The 21,352-nt window shown below is 34.1% G+C and overlaps 1 protein-coding gene across 1 annotated transcript; it reads left to right on the top strand.

Moving 5' to 3' along the window:
- The first annotated feature begins 1,006 nt into the window (after positions 1-1,006).
- On the top strand, positions 1,007-20,500 carry U2AF1 (U2 small nuclear RNA auxiliary factor 1). Its single transcript, XM_074300542.1, is given in 9 exon segments — positions 1,007-1,129; positions 6,126-6,213; positions 9,804-9,870; positions 13,649-13,698; positions 14,055-14,153; positions 14,577-14,710; positions 14,862-14,954; positions 19,037-19,094; positions 19,096-20,500. Coding segments are annotated over 9 exon segments (747 nt in total). The 5' UTR covers positions 1,007-1,085; the 3' UTR covers positions 19,210-20,500.
- Positions 20,501-21,352: the final 852 nt, after the last annotated feature.

Below are 21,352 nucleotides of genomic sequence, written 5' to 3' on the forward strand. Positions count from 1 at the left end.
TATTTTTGCCAAGGGAGGATCTGGTGGGTAGGGATCATTAGGAATTTCCCTGGGCCAGGTAGCCCACCCTTCACAAAGATCAGGGGACACAGTACTATTACACGAAATTGACCTGGTCTGTGTACGCCCTTAGCCCTTTGTTGGAGAGGGGGAAGGGACATCCGTCTCTCATCTGTGTTTTTCTAATTTTACTTTACATAGAAGTTTTCCAAAAACTTCGAGGTTTGTCAGGGTGGGGGAAGGGAGGGAAGAGGCATCGATGGGTTAATTAAAGAAAAGAAATACTCACTAGCTGTTATGGTAAATAATAACCGCTGTAATTTAAGTGACATTAACACGGAGAAGCCAGGCTTCTAAATCCTGGTTGTTCTAGGATTTCTCTACTGCTTCGTGGTAGGAGAGTTTCTGCGGCCAAGTGTCCATCCATCCCCATGGGTTTCTTTGGGGGTACAACCACCCACTCCAAAAAGGTGAAAACTTAAGGTTGTGAAAGCTGGAGGGTTTGGACTTAAAATAATGCATGTGACCTTACTAACTTTTGTCTATAAAGGGGAAATTTAAACTGCTTATTCAACTAGTCATGTGTAAGAAACGCCTCCTTCATTATCACTAAATTTCTGGCGAAGCGTGCTTGATGAGGGGGTGTTCTGGTCGTGTGGAAAACTTTAAAGTAAGGGAGGCAAAGGGGGAGGGAATTTAAAACACGTAAATTTTTTATAAACTTTGTGAAGCTGATAGATGGCAAGAAAGATAACAAAGTAAGTTTAAAAACAAACAAACAAACAAACAAACAAACAAAAGGAAAGGAAGCAAGGGCAGTTTGCACTTCTGAACTCAGCCAGGGTGGGCCGAAATAGGAACTAAGAACACCAAAGACAGCAAAGGAAGAGGAGATGGCGGGAAGGGCGCCGTCTAGAAGAAGCCCCGCCCGGCCGCGTAGCCGCCCCTAGCGCAAGCGTGATTGGGCGGCCGATCCTGCTCTTCTTGTGGAGAGGATGGGCCGTGACTGACGCCGTCGCGTTCGGGTGACGTGTCTGCCAGCGTCCGGCTGTGGCGGCGGCGGTGGCGGCAGCGGCGGGTGGGAAATGGCGGAGTATTTGGCCTCCATTTTCGGCACAGAAAAAGACAAGTGAGTTCGGGTCACCCGGTCCTTGTTCTCGGGAGGGCGTGGTAAGGTCTTGAGATAAGCAGTGTTGCGGAAGAACGGAAAGGGCAGCCGGCATTGTCAGAGCCCCGTTGGGATCGACAGGGAAGCGGCGGCGGCCGCTGTAGGCCCGGACCCTGGCATGGGGGGGAGGGGAGCCGGCGGCGGCGGCGGGAAGGAGCGGGCGCCCGGCCTCGTGGAGCTAGTTCATTCATAAAGAGGAGGACCTCGCATCCGCGAGCCCCTCGCTGCTTCTTGCCCGCCCCGCCCGAGCTCGCGGCGTGCTCCAGCACTTTTCCCTGGGAGCCACGCGCCGCCTTCTCATTTAGCTTTACTCTAAGTGGATGAATGGAGCTCTAGGAGCGGGCGGAGGGATGTGGGAGGCGTTGGCGGAGCTTGGAGTGCTCAGAGATGAGGAGGGGAAAAAATAACTCCAGTTTCTGTCTCCCACATGGCGAGCTTAAGGACACGGGCCACCGTGGCGCCCAGAAGTGGAGTCTCGGGCTGAAGTGGCGGAACCCGAGAGCGGGGTCGAAGAAAGGGGGGAGGGGAAAGGAAGCGTGTGCGCCCCGGGGGCTGCTTCTAGTGGCTGGGGCTCCTCGGGCTCTACGGGGCTGGCTGGCCTTTATGTAGCCCTTCATTCCCCGACCACCATGCGTCTCCACGTTTGTGGTTCCTATGCTTTCATATCCACTCTGATTTGAGAGAGGAATTGTTTAAAACTGGGACGAAATGGAAGTTTGCTTTTAAAGGGTTTGCAATTTTTCCTAAATAATTTGCACAAAGCCCTTTCCAGGTTTATTAAACACTACTCTGCCTCTCGTTGCTACGTCCTCCACATTTATCTCTTTGCAAAGACTTCTCCGACCCCTCCCTCCCCATCCCCCACTTCTCCAGCCCGGAATTATCGCACATCTGCCCCTTGGAATTAGGAGCACTTTTCTTGCCTGTTCTAGTGTCAGCTTTGAAAAGATAAGACTTTTCAGTTCTCTTAAAGCAGTTAAACTAAGTTTTTCACATGTGCCAGGCACTATAGAAACCGAGAGAAAAGTTAAACAGCCTCTGCCCTCCAGTAGCTTATATTCTACTAGAGGGAAATAATTTGTTCAAAGATGAGTAAATGCAAAAGTTTGGGAGACCAGGAGGATCTAGGTGTTTAATAAATGGTTTTTGAATTGAAGAAAAGTTAGTGCACATAATTTTTAGTAAATTTTGTTAGATTTAGGTTTCCAAAATTTTAACACAATTAGCCAAAACATTGTTTGTGGTTGAATCGTTACAGACTATAACCCACGAAATTAATAAGTACAAGTTGAATACAGATCCATTGAAATTGACTAGGAAAATGGGAGGGGAAGGTATTGTCTGTGAGGTTTATTCTCTTTTCAAATTAAAAAAAGTGCTTTAGAATCTTATAGCTACTTCTAAAAGAATAGCTTAAGTATAGGGAAAAGCTAAAAAAAAAAAATAGGTTTTTTTGTTTGTTTTTGCCTTGGCCCACTAGGTTTTGGTGAATTGAATGCATTTTAGGATCATAGATCCGTATGGACATAGAGCCTGAACCAGCTTGTTCCTCTAGTTCACCGATATCAAACTCGGAAAGTATCTTTGAAGGCTTCATATTGCCTTAGAAAAACACAAGTTAACATCTTGTATTTTTATTTCTTTTGTTAAACATTCTGGATGGACTTTTTACTCTAGAGTTTTTTGCTGGCTGGGGAGATTTGACACCTGAAAGCTTGTCTATTCCCTTTCATTTTACAAAAGAGGAATTTAAGATCTATTGAAATTAAGTGACTTGCCCACAGTCACACAGGAAGCAAGTGGTAGAGTTGGGATTCCAGTCCCAGATCCAGTAACACCAGATCCTTTATTCTTTGCATTCCAAACTAATTTTTTCAAAATTTGATATTAGGAGCTTGTAAAACTTAACATTTTAACATCAACTACTTGCTCAAAACCATGTAAAAGGGGGATATTTAATACAGTACTTATAAATTTGTTGTTGATTAATTTATTCATTCTACTATTAACTCTCATATCTCCATAGAGTGTAAAAATTCACTTCCTCTGGAACAAATTAAAAAGTGTCTAAAATTTTATTTACTTCATACAGTCTTTGTTTGAGAGTAGAGAATTTTGTAACCCTTTGAGAGCAGGGATTCTTTCTTTGTATCGCCTATACTAAGCAATGGTAGGTTATTTAATAAATGATTGTTGATTGATTGTATCCTTGTAGCAAAGATCCCGGACATAATCCTATGGGTGCGTGTCCTTATCCTTTGGCCATTGTTCTGTAGTTTCTTCCTTGTAGTTTATGCATTAAAAAGTTAGAAGATAGTATTTCTCCTTAAGTCTTTCCTGTTGTGACCAACCAGGACACATAACTGCCCTTCTTGTAAGGGCTTGCACACATTTTTTGGAAGAGCATTAATCCCAATTATCTTTTGATTCCTTGTGTGTGTTTAACCAAAATTAACCTTTCAGCATTGTGAAATTCAAGGATTTTTTGAGTGTTTTCTTGCCCTTTGCAGAGAGAATTGAGGAGCTTTTGACTTTAAAATAGGCATAATACTAAACAATATTTGTATTATAAATTTTGAATTTCTGGAATCTGGATTTATTGGCATTTCTCACATTTTTATTCTAGGTTTTACATTTTTATTGTACAATATTTTGTATATACTTTTAGAAATAAAATTTATTAATTTAGAAAAGTAACCAAATTTATTTCACTCTGTAATGTTGATCAGAGAGGGTTTTTTTTTTCCTTTCTCTAGATAGCATAAAATAAAAATGGTTTAGTCAGTATATTTAGAATAACAAATCTCCTGGCCTCCAACCCTTTTAAAAAACCATTCTTGTGTTCCTTAACAAAGGAATACCTTCAATCTCTTACTTGTAACTTTATCTTTAATTAGAATTTAGTCTTTCTTTAAATATTTTGTAACTGAATTGTCAAACTGCAACTTATAGGGCATAGTGAATCTTTCCAGGTTTGCAAAACAATAACTGTAAATTGTATGTTCTGACTTGGCATCACAGCTTTCTATATATGTTTCTAAATTAAAGGTTTTTTTTTTTTTTTTTAACTTGGTCACTCATAAACAGATTACAATTTAAACAAGAGATAGGAAATTTTAGAAAAGGGGAAAATTGAAATTGTCAAGTCAAGAAGATGCTAGATTTCCCCATTTCATTAAGGTTTTTTGAGACTTATTTCCTCTTGATTCATTAGGGGAAAAAATTTTAGGTGGTATTACTCCTGATGGGCAGATCACCAGCATTTTGTGGGATTTTTTTAGGTGGTGTTTTTGTTTTGTTTTATTTTTAAGAAAATCTATAGTAGACAAATATGACTGGCAGTTTTTTGGTTTTTGTTGTTGGGTGTTTTTTTTTTTGTTTGTTTTGTGTTTTTTTTAAACTCCTTACTGCTCCTCTTTGGTTACTCTTAAGCCTGAGTTGTCTAGCCATATTGGTAGAAGTTTCCTCTTTCCTATAAAAATGAAATCAAAGGTTAGATTTATTTAACAAAAAAAAAAAGGCACAAGGTGACAGTATTTGTCAGGAATCATTGCACAATATATATATTTTCCCATTAAATTTAAACCTATCATCACAACAAATATTTATTATGCATTCACATTTCATCCACATAAAAACATGACAGATTTTATTGAGGCATTTCTTATAACAAATATAGGCAGACCCAGCATAAACCATATTCTGTCTGTATTATCCCATATCTCTCCATTAAAAGAAAAGGTATCAGGTGAACATCTTGATCTTTGAATTTTCACATAGAGATACTGAAAACTAAAATGAGCTTCTCCGAAAGTCCAGGTGTTCAGAAGTGAGATCACAGAGCTGTTAACAGAGCTGGGCAAAAGGAAATCCGAATATTTTGAGGTAGTTTTATTTATGTTAGAGGAAGTATGGCACAATGGATAGAATGCTGGACTTGGATCAAAAAGATTTGGTCAAATCCTACATCTGATGCTAACCTTTGTGACCATGAGATCAGGGATAAAGTAGTGTCTCAGAAACCTACTAAATTGTAGTGGAGATGAAACATTTGTGAGTGGAAGGAATTTTTTTACCAGGGAAATCACAGCTGCTTAACAGATGATTATGCCAGCCCGATTAATAGGAAAAAATAATTTAGTATGGAGAATGAATTAACATTGGAAAATGAAAATGAAGGGAATGGGAGAGACAATAAAATTAATATTCTTGCGCTTAAATGAGGCTTCTGCTGAAAGGAGGATTTGTATATTACCATTTTGGGGGGGAAAGAGGCAGAGTAACAAGAGAAGTGACAGACTTACTGTACTCTGCCCCTTGTTAGACACATCTAGAGGCTTATAGTCAGTTGTAACCAGCATATGTCAGGAAGAATGGTAATAAACTGAAAGAGATTATTTGAGATGCTGAGTCTATTCTCAACATGCCACATAAGATACTAAAAGAATTGGGAATATTTAATTTTGAGGGTGAGGGGTTAGGGAAAAGATGTTATCATTGTTTTCAACTATTCAAAGGTCTGTCATAAGGAAGAAGAGTTAGATTTGTCCTTCTTGACCCCAGAAAGTAGAAGTAGGAGGAATGATTTGCAGAAAAGCATATGTAGCTTCAATATGGGGGGAAAGAGGATTGAAAAAGAGTTCCTACTAAAATTTTTCATACATAGAACAGATTATCTTGAAAAGATCCTCATCACTAGATGGCTTAAAGCATCAGCAAGATGACTAACTTTAGGGAATGTCATAGGGAATAGCTATTAGTTATGGGTTGGATTAAGTTACCTTAATCTTGAGATTCTGTAGGAAAAGGTATTAGGTAACAAAGATTAAACTGTTATATTGGTCTAATTTTATTTGACACTGGAATGGGAAATAGTCTAGTAGCTATAATTGTGCTAATTACATATTTACATATTTTTTTTCCTAGCAATATAATCATGTCTTGGTTTCACTTACAGAGTCAACTGTTCATTTTACTTCAAAATTGGAGCCTGTCGTCATGGAGACAGATGTTCAAGGTTGCATAATAAGCCAACCTTTAGCCAGGTTTGTGTCTTTTCTTAATGTTTTTTGTCCTAAGTTTTAGTCCTAAGTCTAAATTTTCAACATAGTTAATACTAAATAATTCATTCTTTCTCTTTTGTTTATGTATATATGTATGTATTTTATTTATTGGGGGGGGGGTATGTTTTTTACTTGGTGTACTGATCCTCTTTAAAATTTTGTAAAGTAGCATATGAAGGATTGTCATATGAAGGATGTCAAAATTTTACTATTCTTATGGCTAACGACTCAAAAATGTGGGTCTTGCAAAGACTGATTTGATTTGTAGGGCTGGTTTTGTTTTGTTTTTTAAACTTTTCTCTCATCATGGTTTATTAGCTGTAATTCATATTTACTACCAGTTTCCCCTGCCAGCTGATTTACTGCTTTGGGATTAGAAGAGATAGTGAAAGGTTATGCCAATTAAAATTGGGGTTATTTGGTTGAGTGGTTAAGAAAAAGGAATCTTTTAAAAAAAAAAAAAAACTTGATAGAGTTTTATATATCCCATTTACAAAAGAGATTTATATTTTGAATGTATTCATTCACCGTCTACTCTAAATGAGCTTCTTAATCCATCTCTTTGATGGGAAAGAAATAGTGACGTTTACAATTTTTGAAATGGAGACTTTTAAAAGTCCTTAAAATTAGGCTACAAACTGTAAGATTATTTATGCATTGATGTTGTTACCTTTCCACTGTTCAGAGTTTGACCTATTAGTACTTTTTGAGTACTGTGTTCTCCATGATTAAAATTCTGCTATATTTTCTTTAGGCTAATAAAAAATTTAAGGAAAATAAAATAATCTTTGCCACTCCCTTTAGAAAAAATTGTCTAGATACTGCAATTATATTCATGTGTTTTGGAGCATGTTCAAAAAGAATTGAGAGAAATGTATGCATAGATCATTTCTGTCTCATGATTGAGTGAAAAAGTGAAACAATATTCTGTAGGCTCAATTATCACAAAGCTGCAAGGCACTACTGAGTTATTAGCCTCCTTATTCTCAAGAAAGCACTAATAAGTTATAAATGTATACTATACACTTCAAAACTAAAGTTTTTCTCACAACAGAGAAAAATTTAGCTTTCTAGAATAGTTGCATATGTATTTTGTAATACATTTGAGAAGAAATATAATGTGTACAGTGGTTAAGTAAATCAGTACTCCGATAAGGCATGGGATAAAAGAATTCACCTATCTATTTAGATTTTTTTTTGTTTGTTTGTTTTTGCTGAGTTTGTAAATGAAATAAAAATTAAGAAGGGTATGGGAAGAGGAGCTTTGCTCTTTAGCTAAATAAATACATATTTAAAAAATTTCCATAAACTTTGGTGTGTATGTATATCACACATGTAATTTTAACTTTGTTTTTGTTTTTTCTAAAATTAATCTTAGATACTATTTATCATCACTGGCACTCTATTATTTTCTTTTTAAGTGTAAAAAGTAATATCTATTGCCAGATGCAAACCCATGACATTTTATACATGGGCTCAGGATTTTTATTTTGTTATCATCCTCAGCTCAGGAATTCCATAAACATATAGCAATATAAAATATTCCCCAAGTAAATGTAGAGTGCTCCGTCCTACTTCCAAAGTCTTGAAAGGAATATGTTCTAGAATGCCCATAGTAAATCTGTGATACCTAAATGGAAATGGAATAGAAAAATGTGGGTATACAGTGGCAGAGAAGAAGGTTGATAGTTATTCACAAGAGTTCATTTTTGTTTTAGTTTTGTGCTTTCTGCTTAATGTTGGCATTTTTTGTCTGCAGACTCACAACACTATAATATGTGTTTTCATTTGAGCTGGGGCTTTGACTCAAGGAAATTTGTGCCATTATTAGAAATTCACTCTTAAATATAAGTGGGAATTTAGCCAATTGGTTTTATAAACTAGATATGTCTCCTATGTACACGTCATAGCAATGTTACCAAATTTGAAGATGAGTTTTTTAAAAATTTCCCCACTTAACATTCGGTTTGTGAATTTTATCATATACAGTACATTTTTGAGCTGCTTACAGTGATAATGGACATTGAACTTTCATGTACTATATTAGCTTACTAACTTAAACATGGTTTGTTTTTTCAGACAACTTGATTTTAAGAAGAACGGTACAAATGTAAGGTTTCAAGTCTGCCTGATCAAGTGTAAAGCAGAAGGGCTAAAAGGATATTTTCCTTAAAAGAAGGAGCGGAAAACATACAAACATTTAAAATTATTGTATTATGTAAACAGAGACTTCACCAAGAAATATTTATATAAGATTGTATAAGGTATCTAATTGACATTTGAGAAACTTCTTTGTATGCCAACTTTTGCTAATAGTGGAAGAAATTGAATCTACTGCATACTTTAAAGTTATGTACTGGTTAAAACTGCATGGGGGATGTGATCATGTCAAGAAATTTCAGGACATTTTAGTGTTTGTTTGAAGTACAAAAATTTTAGGCTTAAAGAGTATAATACTTTGCTATTTTAACTTGGGGTCATTCATTAAACTAATTATAGTTCCTTCTTGGTTGCTAGCTGACTTAAAGTAAGTCACTGCAAAAACTCTGTTTTCATAATATGATGGTTTTGGTGTACTCTTCAGAAGACACACACGAAATGTCTGACTTGCAAAAAAAAAAATTGTTTAGCCATTTGCAAACAAGTTGTCTCTTTGCAATTGTCTAATATATGCACAGCAGCCAGTAGAATTCCCCTTTTTATTTTTTTTTCCCCGCAGACCATCTTGATTCAAAACATCTATCGTAACCCCCAAAACAGTGCACAGACGGCTGACGGCTCACACTGTAAGTCCCACAGTTGGAGAAATTTTTTTAAAGAAGGTGTTAAAGAGCCCACTCCTAATTGAGACAATAATGTTGGCTTCTGAGCTGCTGACATAAAGCTGTTGCAAACAGGACAAGGTGATGGAACTCCTTGCGCACAGCAAGAACTTGATAACTGTATTTGTTCATGAGACAAATCATGTGACTTGAAGGCTCACTGATTGGACCTTTCTTTTGATTTGACATTTGTTATATGATAAGGTCCATACATGAAACTTTTTTTTTTTTTTTTTTTTTTTAAATCATCCAATCATTACATACTGATTGGATCCCTGACATTTATCAAGTTCTTTCTATAGGTATGAAATCATAAAAATATTTAGGATTTGGTACGGTAAGTTGCCCATATTTGGGTCTTGTTTAATTAAAAAAGAAAGAAAAGTTAAGAAATTAAGAGATTTCATGTCGTGTAATTATTATTGTGTTTACATAATGCAACTCTTTAGTCCTGGCTCTTCTAAGTTTTGCTTATTTTATTAAATGAAGTTTTGAATAGAAAATTCTCTACTTTTATAATTTCATCCAATTTGTGAAGAAAAAAACATTTTGATAAAACAAACACAATAATAACATTATGAGATCTCTTATACAGTGTTAGGGTGGTTTAGGAAAACCTTCCCCTCTTTGGAGAAAATAACTTGCTCTTTTTCAGCACTGAGACTCGGCAAAAGTGATCATCAAAGGAAACCGGTTAAGTGTTAAAAATTTATTTTCCATAATATAAAGTTGTTGCGTTTTGTATTTCAGACCATTGCCCTCTTGAACATTTACCGTAACCCTCAAAACTCTTCCCAGTCTGCTGACGGTTTGCGCTGTAAGTTCATACAAGTTCCTTCACTGGTTCCCTGGGCTTGATTGTCAGAGCTCAGTGTCAACTTAATCTGATCTACCATTTTAGTTTAATAAAGGACCACATTTTATTAAATGTGTCAAGAGACTTGTCCTATTTAATCCTCCTCCCCTCCCCCCCACCCAATTCTTCCCAAAGGGGCTGAAACTATATTTTTTTAAAGTAGTTTTGGTCTGCTCCCACTGTTTCCTCCTTTACTTGACCGTCATCCTAGGGGAAAATATGCCAAAGTAAGCATATGCTCTTTTCTCTTAAGAGCAAGGATATTTGACAGTTTACTTTAAATGCTTCTTTTAAGAAGATTTATTGATGAAATTTGGTTATTTGTATGTGCGTGTGTGTTTTCCCCTAATTGCATTTAAAATTTTGTCCCTCATTAAAAATAAAAAGTTGAGCTATTTCAGAAGTCACATTTTAATTCTAACAAACCTTGCTCTAAGTATTTTGTTTAGGGTCACAGAAACCCTAAGCTTTCATTATTGCAGGATATAGTCACTAGCTAGAGAGTTTGGGGAGGGAAAAATGGGGAAAGAGGAGGTGTTGGGGAGCAGATTTGTATTTGTAAAATGCCTGTAGGTCCTTGGTGGAAAAAGTTTGAAGATCATCATTATATGATATCGAATGTAAATTTAAAGTTTGTCGTCTTTGTGGAATTCAGAATTTGGTTTACTATAGTTTGAAGACAGATAGGCACTTGCATGGAAAAGAATTAATTTTCCATTTAGTAAATATTTTTATTTTTCAAATGGCAAGTATATGGATATTATTCTGTTAAGTGATAGTTGTTTCAGAACAGGGTACAAGCCAGTAATGGCGATGCTAGTAACTTTAGAACAGTTTTTATATTTCATCATCTTACATAATGGAATATTTATTTGGTTGTGTGCTGGTGGTTTTTATTTATTTAGCCCTTTGGATTTAATTATTGTTGGAAAAATTGGAATTAAAAACTGGCCTTTTAAGTCAGATGGCCAATGAAGAATCCACAACCTAAATACTGAGAAATTGCCCCTAGAAGTCATAGATATAACTTAACTTAAAAACAAACCTGTACCAGCAGCTTATAAGTTTGGTCTTCTGTTAATGTCTAATCCTGCCAGTTGAGGCATTACGCATTATTGTAATTGTGATTATGGATACAGTGGTACAGGACTTTTTCTCAAATGACTACAGAGTTTATCTGGTAACTTTTGGTTTAAAAATAATTTGTTTTCTGAGGATTTTTTTGTCTTGTTTTAACTTTCTTAAAAAGGACAGTTTCAGGGGGAAATATTTAAATGTAGCTATACTAAATATTTTGCTTCTTTTCCTTTCAAGAAAAGTAGGTTATTGAATAATTGTGATAACTGCTTTTTACTCATTAATCAGGGTTGTGTATATTCATATTTCATTGGAAATATAAAATAAATTTAGATATGTAATGTTGATTGTGGACTTTTAAAACAATAGATATTCATGGTATGCCACTGCTTTATGCACATTGCATAATAATAATTGATTATATGGATACAAAAAAGCTGGTGCCCTCTCCACATAAGTACATGGAGTTTGTTTGGTTTGCATCTAAAATACAAAGTCAGTTTAAACTGATAAACTTCAATTACAGGACCTTTTCACTGATATTTCCCTAATGCCTAAGTTCAGTTAATTGAAATTTAAAAGTATTTACATACCCCTTTTATGCAGAGAATAGTTGTTTTAGTGAAACATAAAATTCGGTCTGAATGATTGAATTCAAGTTAAAGACGCATACAGTTGTAAGAGGAAAAATTAATCATTGTCTTATGCTTTGCTGTTAAAATCTATGTTTTCCATTAAAGGGTATAAATGGTTGAGTAGTAGTTTTATTTAATCTTATCTCTGTGAATGGTTAAAGTATTTCATGTTTATTTTTATATGGTTTGATAATTAAATCCTGACAGATAAAACAGTATATATGAGATCAGGATAAATGTACTTTTTCCCCATAGTGTTTAGCCCATTGTCAGATATTTTCTATTTTCCACTTTCAAAAATTGCATACAACTTTAGGACACAAAGACATGGATAAAATTAAAATCAGTGATGATCCTCAATCTATAGCCAGTAGTTTAAACTTCTCCCTACCTAATTTTGACTTTTTATGAGAGCGACTAAATAATAACTTAGCTTATACTTTACATTCTTTTTCACTCTGGTGGAAGATGCTATAAAACTACCAAAAGAATTGTGCATTCTCAGTGTATGTAATAAATCCAATGGGGGGGATGTATATTTAAACCAAAGTTCTTCCTATGTTAGAGAATTCAAATTTTGCCAAGTTGCTTTTGAATGTAAAGGTTTCTACTGAGAGAAATCTCTTGATGCATTGAATAAAATGAATTAGTTGGTGTCAGAAAAAAACAACAAGAACAACAACCCTACCAAAAGAAAATGAAGTTAAGGATAGTAAAGGTTTTGTTTTTGTTTTTAAGTAATTTTTTAGACATCTTTAGTGGAGAAATAATAATTACCATGACTTCACATTTTTATAAACAGTCAACTATTAGTAATTGGAGGGTTTGTTTTTGAATTATTAGTAAATTCTGGTTTTTTAAAACAATTCATAAACATTACTGTTTTTAAAAACTGAAATCTAAGCTATCCCAAAGATTAAAAGTGAAGCTAAATTAATAAATCACAATGGTTTTCAGAAATTGTTTTATTTTTACTTTGAAATTCTCATGTTATTGGGAACACTTGCAAAATAGCTAATTGGAAGAATAGTGTGTTCTTGGCATTTTTATTTGGAACAAAGCTAAAAAATTATGACCTTCATAGAATGTCAGAAGTAACCCATGAAACAAACTTGCCCATTCTTGCCCCTGTCATGTTTCCAAACTATAGGGGTCTGGACTCATAGGTTGCAGATTGGCCTAGCATTAATGCTGGTCTTCTGTACTCTCCCATCTAGCCACCTTAATTTAGCTAACTCTAATGCCTTACTTTCTCTTGAGTAGATCCTTTTTGTCAGTCTTCGAATTGTTAAAATTTGCTAAGGGGGAATGGAATTAGAGAATTCAGTTTGCTTAGGTAGTATGAATCTACCTAAATGATAGGCATAACTTCATTCCATGTATATACTTTACATAGAAAAATATACTTAATGAAATTTATTTTGGATATATACTAAGAATGCTTTCTATAACAAAGCATTGTAATTTCCATTTATTTGGTGGCATACAAATGTCATAAAGGTACATGATAAATCTATTACAAATTATTTTTGTCATGGTTGTACTTCAGTTTTAATCACATCACAAAGGATTTTATGGCATTCTTTCTGTGCTGTAAATTTAAATTTATTAAGCTGCTTTAATTAGGGAAATCAACTTAATTCTTTACCTTCAGTCTTTATCATAATTCTAGTAAAGAAACATTCTATAAAATTACTTGGCTTCTATTCTACAACTCAGGAGAAAAAAGAAATCATACATAAATTTTTCTAATTTGATATTAAACATTTCCTTAACAATTCTGAAATTGTGGCATTTTGATGCTGATTAAAACTTGATTTAACTTTTAGCAAATTATTAAGAATGTCATGGGAGATTTAAAAATCTCACCTGTTTCAAAACTATTAGTTTTATTATGCTCTATCTTCAACAACTGCATCACCTTATGTTCTTTCTCTAGACATTTTACTGTTGTTAGCTGTTTGAATTTAAATTCAAGAAGTCTCTGATTGCAATATTCTAACCAAAAAGATTTCTCTCATTTTTAGGTGCAGTGAGTGACGTCGAAATGCAAGAGCACTATGATGAATTCTTTGAGGTGAGTTGTATATAAACTTCACTTTATGGTGTTACAATCATTATCTTACATATTTGATGCTATTCTTTTTAAAATAGAAAACATTTGAGTGATTGGAGAATAATGACTTATGACTATCAGATTTTAAAGTATTTTTTCTAATTTTTTGCCTTATCTATTTTACAGTCAAATTAAAAGAAGTATCTTTGAGTTGGGCAAAGTGGGAAAGGGATACTAACATAATTGTCTAAGAAAAACTTGCTTACATGTTCACTTGGTAATAATTTTGTCTCATTTATTAAGAATAACTTGTTCTTTCTTATATTCTAATAGTTGGTATGTGAAGGTGCTCTAACCTTAGCTTTTTCTTTACCTAGGAGGTTTTTACAGAAATGGAAGAAAAATATGGTGAAGTTGAGGAGATGAATGTTTGTGATAACCTTGGGGATCATCTTGTAGGAAATGTCTATGTAAAGGTGAGTAAGATAATAAAAGTAATTGGAGCTCTAGCAAATGAGTACATACAACTTGTTAATTCAAAGCTGGAATTTTTTTCTCAGAGCTATTTTGTTGTAAGTAATTACTGATTTTGGTTTTTTTACTGCCAACTTTGATACTTGTGAACACTTGGTGTTATTTTTTTTTTTTTTTTTTTTTTTTTTTTTTTTTTTTGTCTATATTTGTTGTCTAGGATGTATTTTTTTAAATTTTTAATCAAATGAGTGTTGGTACATAGCAAAATTCTATAACTTGAAAAATGATATCAGGTCTGGGTATCCATAAGTAATGTAACTAAAAGTAGATTACCTCTTCTAGTTAATCTTTTTAGCCACCTAATTATTCAGATGTCTGTAATTACAGTGATAGATGAAAACATTTTTGTTTTATTTATTTCTCAGTTTCGTCGTGAAGAAGATGCAGAAAAGGCTGTCATTGACTTAAACAATCGCTGGTTTAATGGACAGCCAATTCATGCAGAGCTTTCACCTGTGACTGATTTCAGAGAAGCTTGCTGTCGCCAATATGAAATGGGGTAATGATAATGAGTTGGTATCTTTGGAACAAAGTTGTCTCATTTGCTAGACAGTTTTCAAAGCAACAACTTAATAAGCATGATGAACATAATAGTATGTGATAAAAATGAAGCAACTACATGACCATTTTTATTTAATTATACTCCACAGAGAATGTACTCGAGGAGGCTTCTGTAACTTTATGCATCTGAAACCTATCTCTAGGGAACTACGACGAGAGTTATATGGGCGTCGTCGTAAGAAGTAAGTCTTTTATTCAGTGCCATAAAGAATAAACATAATTAAAGAAAAATATGCATGATTGCCAAATATTTTTCTAAATAAGTTTCTAAAATTTTTCTGTCTGTACTTTTTTTCCTTAAAAAAAGAAGAAAATAAATTTTCAGTAATAACTTTTTTTTAATGAAACTTGAGAAATAGATCAGAGATCTGATTATAAATTAATAATATTATGCTGTAGCCATCTTGTCCTTGCTATTCTGTTGCTTGCCCTTAAACTGACATTTAGTCCTTCTTTATCCTTTGAGAAATGGCCCCAACTTAAGAAAATGAATATAAATAGAAAAGCATTGAATATTTTTAAGTCACTATAATTTGATAGAATGAATCTCTTCACAATTGGAAGATGACTATGAATGGGTATTGTTTTATTCAAAACGATATAAAAGGGGAGGAGAGGGGTACATTATATATTAGGAGGATACATTGGTCAAAAAGCAGTATAAGGAGAATAAAATCAACTTAAAATAATTTTATGTGGTGGTACTAGCAAATTTGTAAGAATTGGGAAAAGCCTTAATGCGTGAGGTGGCACCCAAATGCAAGGAAACTTGAGATTAGAATGAGAAAAGAACGCATTCCATTCATAGGCACTAGCTTATATTGGAATCATGGAAATGATAATATGTCCACGAAAAATCAAAGTAAGACCAGTTTCTACTGGAGAATGTGTAAAGGAGAGGTAAATGGAAGGAAGGTACTAGGAGAAAGATATGATAGCTTTTATGAAAGATAAATTGAGGAGGTAGAGACCAATCAAAAAGCTTTTGTGTAAAGCCTTGTTTTATATAACTGTGATTCCAGAGGAATGATTGTGAAACAAAACAAAATGGCAAGAAGCAAGGGGAAGAGAAAATAAATGTTTGCTATTTGAAAACTAAAATGGAAAAAAGATTATTGAAATATTCTAAACAAGAGATAATAAAGGTGAGGACCTGCATGATAGTTGGAAGAATAGTTTTGCCCTTGATAGAAATAAGGAAGTTCTGCTGGGAAAAAAAGAGAGATAGAGAACATTAAATAGCTTACAGAGATTGTTGGGCCACATGAGGGCTTTTTTTTGTTTGTTTTGTTTTGTTTTGTTTTATAAGTATAGTGAAGAGATGTGAATGTTTTAAGCAACAAAGGATGAGCCCATAAGTAAGAAGAAATTAAAAAGTAAATAGAAGGAGTGGGATTGGGGAGGCACAGAATACTGGAGACAATTAAAGATGAAATTCGGAGTACAATTAAGGGATGGCCTTGGCAAGGAGAAAAACCATCTAGAAACTAGAATAAAGAAAAGAATGAGGGGATAGTGTCAGAAAGTGGAAAAATGATGATTTCATGGAGAAAATTTATAGACCATCTGGACAAAAGAAATAAGGCATTTGGAACCATTACAAGTCTAGCATGCAGACAGGCATGAAAAAGTAGTGTTGGTGGGCTTTAGTTATCTGGAAACCTACTAGATTGATGTGTCAGAAATGCAGCATCTATCTTTATGCAGCTCATAGGTGAAGTGATAAGAATCACTATTTAAACCATGTCTGTTTCTCACCTATAAGGACAAAAAAATGGCTACTTACATCAAAATAATAGAAGTCTTAAAGGAAAGGTGATTTTGCATATTAAAATTCATGATAGAGAAGTAAACAAACTGGCATAATTTGACATTACCTCTGGGGAACAGAAGTTTTTGAGAAATGCAAATTTCACTATGGGCTAAAATGCTCTTAAAAGGGATGGAATTTGTGAAGAATATATATTTGAAGAGGTAGAAACAGTTACTATTAGGAGCAAATGGGGAAGAATTGTCTAAAGAGATGAATTGGATACATACTCATAAACCAGGTTAAGATAGAAAACAGGTGGTGGAAACAATTGCAGATTAATGGCATGAATGTAAATTACAACATTGTCTTGAAAAAATAGTCTCAAAAATAAGTGAATAGTTACTTATAAACAAAAAATTTTTTAGTTCTATTGGGAGAGAGATTTAAAGGAAAAAAGATTGCCCGGAGGGAGGGAGAATTAGAATTCACTTGAGTGCCATAGGACAGTAAAATTACATGAAAGTGGTATCTACTTTTGATTCTGTTTTCTCTGCTAAAGAGAACATTGCTGCTAGAAAAGACAGCAAACATTAAAGTAAGAACATAATATAACACCTACCTGCTTTTAATAAGTTCAGATGAATAGTCTCAGCCCTAGAGGTTCTACAGAATTAGAGAAGTACAAATAGCCCCATTTTCAAAAAAGGGTCTTTAAACCACAGACCAACTTGACTTAACTTTCTGGCAAAAATTCTTAAAGATTTAAAGATTAGCTAGGAAATTAAAAGAAACAATAATTGCAAGGAGCAAAAAGAATATGAAAGAAATGGTTGAGATAAAATTTATAAGCAAATTAATATAGGAGGTGAAAAAAAACTAAAAATGCTTTCACTAGTCAGAAATAACCTATTAATTGTCCAAATCTAATGGCTTTTTCTCAAATCTTATCCTTGACTTGCTCTGCAGTTTATCACTATTTATTCCTGGTTTTTCTAATCTGTATGATCATTCCTCGGGCTCCTCATGTATTAACTGTAGCTCCCAAAGTTCTGTTTTCTCCCTTGGATTCAGTTAACATCTCTGTGCAGATGATTTTCAGATGTACTTGTACAGTGCAAACTTTTCTCCTCATCTACATTACTATATATCTTCAACTGCCTATTAGATATTTCATAGTGGAAGTCCTGTAGATATAAAAACAATATCTGAAGTAGAACTTGATCATTTTCCTCTCAAACTCTTTTCTCTTCCAATCTTTATATTACTGCTGAGGATACCATCATTTCTCTAGTTATCTGGATTTAACACCCAGGGATCAACCTCAACTCTCTCTCTTTCCCCCTTTCCCCATTTCTTCCTCTCTGCCTCCCTCTCTTCCTCTCTCTCACACACATAATCCCCCACGTTTACCCCATATGCCATCTGTTGGCAAGTTCTTTTGATTTGGTCTTAACATCATGTCTATATTTCCCCTCTAACATGTCATTTTCTCTTTTATCATCTTTGTCAATCTAATTTTTCTTATATTTCATCATCTTTGATAGTTTGAGGAGTATTGTATGCATTTCTCCCATTAAGTTTTTGATGGTTTTTTTTGGGGGGGAAGCATCCTGTTTTTAACCATTTGTTTATTGGGGCATGATATTCTGTGTCAGTTCATGGTAAACCACATTTTTAGTAGATGATGGAAATACTTTGGTTTTTTTGTGGGGGGGGGGGCTGAGGCAATTGGGTTAAGTGACTTGCTCAGTGTCACACAACTAGGAACTATGTTTTAGGCCCAATTTGAACCCAGGTCCTCCTGATTTCAGGGGTAGTGCTCTACCCACTATGCCACTTAGCTGTCCCTTAAAAATACTTTTTTCTTCTAATTCTAGCTGCATTGCTAGTATTTGTGCAAAACTTTAATTTTACATAATTGGTATCTGTTTTGTCTCTGACAATATTACACACTGGTATGCCTTAGTATTTAGGTCACTTACCCTTTTGATCTGTGAACTTTTACATAATTATGCAAGTTATAACTTGTAGTTTTTGTAATATGCTATTCCTCATAATTAGATCATCATTTATTTAGTAATATGTTGTAAGATATTGATTTAAATGTATTTTTCTGCCTAACTACTTAGGATTTTTTCCAGTATTTTGTGGGTAGGAGTACAAAGCTGTTAATTATACTGCTAGTTTGAAGTTAATCAGCATTTAATAAGTTAGATTGGTTATTATTCATATCAGTTGCATTTTCATCAGTATCATTCAACTTGGGAAACAGTGAAAAAATAAATTATTTTATTATATGCCAATTCAAAATCTTGATAAACTAATTCACACAGTACTTTCCTGGCAATTATATTCTTTCATTTTATTTTAATCTCAGGTCTTTAAATTATCAATTCAGAAAAACATGAAGATTTGAGATCATCATACAATAATATGGTATATTGTCTTTTAATTATTATTTTAATTTACTGAACTAGTTCATTTTACCCTTTTTTTTTTCTCTGTTCACAGGCATAGGTCCAGATCAAGATCTCGTGAACGTCGTTCTCGATCGAGAGATCGTGGCCGCGGTGGTGGCGGCGGCGGCGGGTGGCGGTGGCGGTGGTGGCGGTGGTGGTGGTGGTGGAGGAAGGGAACGTGATAGGAGGCGGTCAAGAGATCGTGAAAGATCTGGTCGATTCTGAGCCATGCCATTTTTACTGTATGTCTGCTAGAAAGTCTTGTAGTTGATTGACCAAACAGAGTTCATAATGAGAATTTTTTTCTAAAAAACAACAAAACAAAAAAAAAGATGGGCTTCGGAATAAAATTTGTAGTGATACAGTATTCTTGGCGTAACTGTTTCTTGTGGGAAATCTTATTAATTTTCATTTCTTTACCTCAACAAATGCATGACCTGGCAGTGCTTGAGGTGAAGGTAATACAGATTCCCTGCCCTTTAAATGTTTGGGGATAGATAAAACCTGGTTTGTGAACTTTTATAGAAAACTTATTTGAAAACTTAAACTGAGCAAGTAACTAACTAAACCAGCTTGATGCATAAAAATAACTTTTATATTATTTTCTTTCCTGCTATGCCAGTGTCAGGTTAATTTAAACAGACCTGGAGACATCCTTTTTATTTACTCTGTAGAAATACTTAGCTAGAAACTTGATTTGTGACCAGAAATCTCTGCACTGTAAACTAGCATATTTACAGTAAAGCCAATTTTTTAGTATAAAATAATTGTCTTAGTGTATCTTTAATGGAAATTGATAGTGGTGTCTGTATATAATTATAGGTTTTTAAAATGGTATTTCATGCATAATGCCCCCAAATTAGAGTAGTGCCTAGAAGATCAGTATTAAGATCATTCCAATGTTGATAGTATCTTATAACAGTTCCATTAGACCATTCTGCCCCAATTGGCATTGCACTAGGGAAGTTAAATCTTTTGAATTAGAATAATATATCCTTAAGGGCTTCTCCATCAAAAATTACCTTAAAATCCAATTTATTCATATTTAATTTCCCTACTTTGTACTAGTAGAATGATGGTTGGTGGTTTTACATTTAAATTTCTATAATTGCTAACTTCCATCAATTAATATACTATTTAAATGCTGGCAGCTAAAAGAATTTTTCCCCATTCTTTCTGTGCATAGTGGAACTAAGATTAAAGTTAAGAATAAAAAAGGTTGTTTTTTTTTTTTTTAAAGAAAGCATCAAAGGCCAACTCAAAACACGTCTTAAGTGATTGACTAGAAAACCATTAGAAAACCATTAGAGATTCAACAAGTGTTTTTCAAGTCTACTTTATTATGATTGTTCAACTTAATGTAGGGGAACCTTTATTGTATATGTATTTAAAAATCGGCTTTTCACTGTATATGCAGTTCCCCCTGTTCAATTTAATTTTCAAAAAATGCACATTGCTGTGTTGGAGAGTACCCTGCTTTTCAAAAGCCAGAAATTAAATAAATCTTTAAAAATAACATTCTCAGCCTATATTTTTCATGAAAGTAATGTTTATGAAATACACTTGATAAAAAATAATTCTTTTAATTAATGAAATTAATTCCATTGGTGATAACTCAGATATGATGTGTAGAAATTTGATATTGGGTCTTTTTGCTCCAAGAATCACCATAACCAATTATATGGGGAGGGGGGAAACTTAAGAAAATTAATTTTTAGTTAGTGAACCAGTTAACTTAGTTTTGATCATTGTATCTTCCCTCCAAAGTAAACATGAAGTCAGTAATTTGGTGCATCATAGATTTCAGTGAAAACTTGTAATCGCCATTTAGACAAGAAAGGTAGGGAAAGTTTTACTTTGTATTTCTTGATTTTTTTTTTTTTTTCCTGTGAACCTAGATTATAATTAAAGTCTTAAAGCTTCTCTAAGCAATTTCAACTGAAATTAATGAAGATTCAGTTTACATAGCAAAACTGAGGAAACCTACTCACTTCATACCTCCCCCTCTGTGCCCCTAATACAGGACTGGAATAAGGAAGAAGAGGAAAGTTTTGTTCCAAAGATGACATCACACTGTGTTGCTACTTCTGTTTGAGTATGCTATGATCTCAACTGATGAATAACAGCTAATAAACATTAAATAAACTCATGGAATCAGCCTACTGGAAGTAAAGTAATAACTTTACTTGGGTCCATGAAATTTTTCTTTTTGATTGGAATTTATCCCCAAGTGACTTCCTTTTTTGCTTTAGGTTAAAATCCAATTATTTCTGTAAAATGTTGCTTGTCCATGAATATTATATGATGTATGTTTAAAAGATTGTAAAAACATATGGAGAAAAGTTGTTGAAAATAAAGGTTTTTTAAA

The sequence above is a fragment of the Sminthopsis crassicaudata genome, chromosome 3 (genome assembly GCF_048593235.1).
Source record: "Sminthopsis crassicaudata isolate SCR6 chromosome 3, ASM4859323v1, whole genome shotgun sequence".
Lineage (NCBI taxonomy): Eukaryota > Metazoa > Chordata > Mammalia > Dasyuromorphia > Dasyuridae > Sminthopsis > Sminthopsis crassicaudata.